The 5,339-nt window shown below is 39.1% G+C and overlaps 1 protein-coding gene across 1 annotated transcript; it reads right to left on the reverse strand.

Moving 5' to 3' along the window:
* Positions 1–1,056: 1,056 nt before the first annotated feature.
* LOC145002315 (uncharacterized) lies at positions 1,057–2,191 on the reverse strand. Its single transcript, XM_078961612.1, has 3 exons — positions 1,801–2,191; positions 1,489–1,705; positions 1,057–1,381 (listed from the first exon to the last, which is right to left on the reverse strand). The coding sequence occupies exons 1-3, from the start codon at positions 2,189–2,191 to the stop codon at positions 1,057–1,059; spliced, it is 933 nt and encodes a 310-aa protein (XP_078817738.1).
* Between the last annotated feature and the right edge of the window lie 3,148 nt (positions 2,192–5,339).

Here is a 5,339-nt window from a genome sequence, read left to right on the forward strand (position 1 = left end):
TTGTCCCAACACCGCCCCCGCGATGTTGCTCCCATCGCACATGATCTCAAATGGGAGATCCCAATTGGGTGGTTGGATGATTGGAGTGGAAGTGAGTAAAACCTTCAAACGATCAAAAGCGTCTTTGCATGGTTGAGTAAACTCAAATTCAGCATCTTTTAGGAGTAATTGACACATCGGCATTGTAATCTTTGAGAAATCTTTTATGAACCGCCGATAGAAGCCTGTATGACCAAGAAACGAACGAACTTCCTGAACATTTTTCCGGTAAAGGAGAATTTTGATGATGTCAATCTTGGCTTTGTCAACTTCCAAGCCTTTTTGGCACAATGAAAAGGCATTTTTCATAGTTAAACACAAGATCTGTATCAATGCACCTTTGTAGAATTTTTGTTAAATTGCTCAAACATTTATCAAAGGAGTTCCCATAAACTGTGAAATCATCCATGAAAACTTCGATAATGTTTCCAACATATTCAAAAAAAAATGCTCACCATGCATCTCTGAAATGTTGCTGGTGCATTGCATAGACCGAAAGGCATACACCTACAAGCAAATGTGCCAAAGGGACAAATGAATGTGTTTTTCTCTTGATCTTTCGGGGCTACCAGAATTTAGTGAAATCCCGACTACCCGAGAAACCATCTAAAGAGCAATAGTGGGATTTACCCGCTAATCTCTCTAACATTGGGTCAATAAATGGTGTGTGTGGGGGGGGGGGGAATGGTCCATTCTTGTTGAAGCATTCAAATTCCTATAATCAATACAAACTCACCACCCATTTTGCACACGTGTTGGCACCAATTCTCCCTCATCATTTTTGACAACTGTGACCACATCCTTTTTCGGGACTACCTGAACGGGGCTCACCCATTTGCTATCAGAGATAGGGTAAATCATACATGCATCCAAAAGCTTCATGATTTCTTTCTTTACTACCTCCATCATTGGGGGATTCAATATTATGTGTGCCTCTCGAGTTGGTTTGAAGTCTTCCTCCATAAGAATCTTATGCATGCATAAAGAGGGACTCAACCCCTTTATGTCAGCAATCATCTACCCAATAGCCTTCTTATACTCTTTCATCAAATTTACTAACTTATTTTCTTCTTCTTTGGACAACTTATTGGAGATGATAACAGGCAATGTCTCTTCTTCTCCAAGATATGCATACTTCAAATGCTCAGGAAGAGTCTTCAATTCTAACTTTGGTGCCTGCATAATAGAAGGAAGAAGTTTTGTGTTAGAAATGGGAAATTTCAACTTGGTATTATCATACCTCATTTTCTTCCTTTCTTCCATAAACTCCATAATTTCTAGTACTTCCTCATCAAGCTTGAAATTTGCTGCAATTTCCTTGACCAAATTGTTATTAAAATTCCTGCTCAAAACTAACTCCAAAGAATCATGGTTAGTCAATTCAAAATACTTTTCAGTCAAAGGTTGGATCACATCAACAAAATTTATACATTAACATCACTTGGATACCTCATTGCTTCATAGATATTGAAGTTAATGACTTCCCCATCAAATTCCATAGACAATGTACCATTGTAGACATCAATTTTTGTTCTTGCTGTTTTTAAAAATAGACTACCTAAAAGGATGGAACTTGAGGTTTGGTCATCATCTCCCATATCAAGCACATAAAACTCAGTGGGAAACATAAGTTCATTGACTTGCACTAATATATCCTCCAATACACCTTTTGGGTGTACCAAAGATCGATCGGCAAGTTGAATTATTAAAACATTAACTGATGCTCCAAGATTAAGCATGGCATGTGTCACAAAAGGTTACCCATTTTATAAGGAACCGTGAATACACCCGGATCCTTACATTTTTTTGGTAGTCGTTTCTGTAACACGGCTGAAACGTTTTCCCCAGCTTTTACCGTTTGATTTCCTTTAAGCTTTTTCTTATATGAGCAAAGTTCCTTAAGGAAGTTAGCATATCTAGGAATTTGTGTAATGGCATCTAAAAGAGGAATGTTGATTTCAACCTTTCGGAACATGGACATGATCTCATCATCTTCTTGTTCTCTTTTTGTACTTGTTAATCTTAAAGGAAATGGTGTTGGATTTACTTTCACTTCGGTATCTATTGGCTTCTTTGACTTGGAAGCATTTTTCATTGCCTCTTCTTTAACAGCTTCTTCCACCTCAATCTCCTTTTTCTTCCTCTTCTCCATCCGGAATCCTTGGGTCTTCATAGCTTTTTCCTCCTCTCAAAGTAATGGCACATGCATTATGTTTTGGGTTCTTCTCGGTTTGGGAAGGTAGCTTGCCTTGTGATTCTATCCTACTCACGGATTGAGCAAGTTGTGACACCTGTTGCTCTAAGCTTTTTATGCTAGCCTTTGTTTTTGTTGGAAACTTTGAGTGCTAGCGGCAAGACTTTTTAGAATATCCTTCAATGACATACTTGATAAACCCGCTTGTAGAGGATGTTGTGGTGGTGGCCTAGGCTAGAAATTTTGAGGTTGAAGGGGAGGACTTTGTTGATGTTGAGGAAATGGTGGTCTTTGTTGATAACCTCCATGTTGATTTCCTCCCCAACCTTGATTATTATTCCATCTTTGATCATCTCGTGGCTGCTCATATCCTCTCTGATTTGACCAGGAAGACCCTCCCAAAGCATTTGCTTCTTTATAATCCTCATCTTGAAGTTGAGGGCACATGTCAGTTGGGTGCCCCACTTGAGTACAAATACCGTAAGGGCGGGGTGTGGGTTGCACACCCTTGTCTTTAGCTAAAATCATTACAACTTTCGTAAGCTCGGAGAATTGCGCTTCAATTTGAGGAGTTTGGATTTCCTTCACACCTCGGGGTGCATCTGTGTACCATTCTTCATCATGACTTGAATTTTTAGAATATTTAGCCATGTTTTTTATTAAGTTGCAAATTTCGATAGGAGTGTTGTCGGGTAGAGATCTGTCACTAGAGGCATTAAGAAGCCTTCTTTCCATTGGAGTCATGCCTTCAATGAAGTATTAGAGGAGCTGATATTTGGTGATTTCATGCTTTTGACATCAAGCACAAAGATTCTTGAATCTCTCTCTAATATGTGTGAAAAGCTTTTCTCTTGTGTTTCTTGATTCCATTGATTTCCCTCCGTAGGGCTGAAGCTTTCATCTTCGGAAAGTATTTGTCCAAAAAGAGTCGTGCAAGATCTACCCAAGTGGTAACCGTCCCCGATGGGAGGTCATAGATCCAGTCTTTTGCTGCGTCTTGGACCGCAAACGTGAATGCCCTAAGCTTGATTTGATCCTCCGTGACATTGTGTGGCTTCATGCCCACACACACAACATGAAATTCTGTCAGAAACTTGTCGGGATCTTCATTTTCCAAGCCTCTAAATGTAAGGAGTAGGTGGATGAGTCCAGATTTAAGTTCAAGATTTGTGGTTGTCAGATATGTGATACAAAGAGGTTGTTGTGTAACTTCTTATCTCGACCATTGACGAAGAGTTTGCTTGGGTGGTGGGTTTGGAGGTGGATTCCCTCCATGGTTGTCTTCCATTGTGTGAGTAGTAGTTGAAGTTTCTGTGGATGTAGTATTTGGAATGTTATAAGTGGATGAAGATGGTGGAGTGGAATTTTTAGATAAGGATGGTTATGGAGAGAGTGAGAAGCTTTCTGTTTCGGATGCGGATACACTTGAGAGGGGTATGTCCTCCTAAATGTTGATGATTGGAGGGTTAGATGATGATGAAGTTCCAAATCCTGGTTGCTTCTTATGAAGCTTGGCTTGCTTCCTTAACTTCTTTTCAGTTTTCTTTATCTCTGAATCAATTGGCAACGGTGTACCTGTATGGAAAGATCTAGGCATAAACAATTAGTAACACCGTGTCCCCGGAAACGGCACCAATTTGTTAGGCGTGTCAAACCCAACAAATAAAGGGGTAGGATATACTCCTAAAGAACACTACTATATTGCACTATAATGTAGTATAATGCACAAATACATGGGACAATCGGTCTATACCTCTTTGCACAAGGTATTATGATCACCAATAGTCAGTGTTGCAGAAATCGGCCTAATCGGTCGATTAATCGCTAATCGGACCTCCACCGATGATATTTATTGTTAATTGGTCACTGTAATCAAGTTTGGTCAATACTGGTCAAAGTTGGAATTAATCGGACTTAATCGAACCTAATCGGGTTCGGTCAACGCAGGTCAAAGTCGGACCTTATCAACCGTAATCAGACCTAATCGCCGATTAATCACTTTTTTTGTAGGATTAAAATTAGATTTATAAATTTTTGAATAAATTTCTTAATCATTAATGGTCCCCGATTAATCCCCGCCTAACCGATTAATCCCTAATCGCTAGTCCACCGATTAGCGGCTGATTAGCGATTTCTGTAACCAAGCCAATAGTACAGAGCGGGGTTTAGAATGAAATGATTAAACAAACAATTAAAAACACAAGTAATCAGCTAAACGAGTGAATTAAATTTAGAATTTGTAAGGAATCCAACTATATGTATGACAACTTAGCAATGTGATTCCAAGATAACATGATATTTGCTCAATTCCATCTAAGTTGGTACTTGAAAGTGTTAAAAATCTCTAACACTTCCCATTCAGTAACACCCGGTTCATGGAATGTATTTAAATTCAAGTAAATTCATGTTTTTCTCTAGGACTCAGAGAGTTGGAGGCCCAACTCATCGAGTAGACTCAATTTTGACCAGGAAGTTTAGTGACCTACTCGACGAGTCGGTAGACCGAGTCGACGAGTAGGAGTTGTTTGGATGAAACCCTAGTATTTAGGGTTTACACCCTATTTAAACAACTTATTCTTCCTCAACCCAGTCCCCACCGTCCCTCCCAACTCACAGAAACCCTAAATTTAAACCCTAACCTTGTTTGAGTGATTCTTGAGCCATTTTGTGCATTTTTGGTGGTTGTGAAGCTTGAGAAGGAAGAAGGAGCTTGGGAGTTTAAGTTAAAGCTTGTAGATACAGAGGTTTTGTTCCATTTCCAGCTCATTTGAGGTAAAAAAAAATTCAACCTTGACTTTCCATTTGTTAGATCCTCTTTAGGGCTTGAATCTTGTCATTTTTGGGGCATTTTCTGAGTTACCTTCGGGTTTGGGTCATTATGTAGAGAAATAACTTCATATCTGGAACCTAGGAGGGTTCTCATGGCATAAAGGTGCCAACTTTACTGCCATGAGAGCCTCATGCACCTTGAAGTGTAACGACCTAAAAATGATGACTAAAATTTTTTATTTTAATATTACTAAAACCATAATATCAAATGTTATATAATAAGACCATGAATCATATGTCTCAAAATGTCATAGTAAACATATCAATTCAAAACCGA

The sequence above is a fragment of the Lactuca saligna genome, chromosome 6, assembly GCF_052625555.1.
Source record: "Lactuca saligna cultivar CGN05327 chromosome 6, ASM5262555v1, whole genome shotgun sequence".
In the NCBI taxonomy this organism is placed as follows: Eukaryota; Viridiplantae; Streptophyta; class Magnoliopsida; order Asterales; family Asteraceae; genus Lactuca; species Lactuca saligna.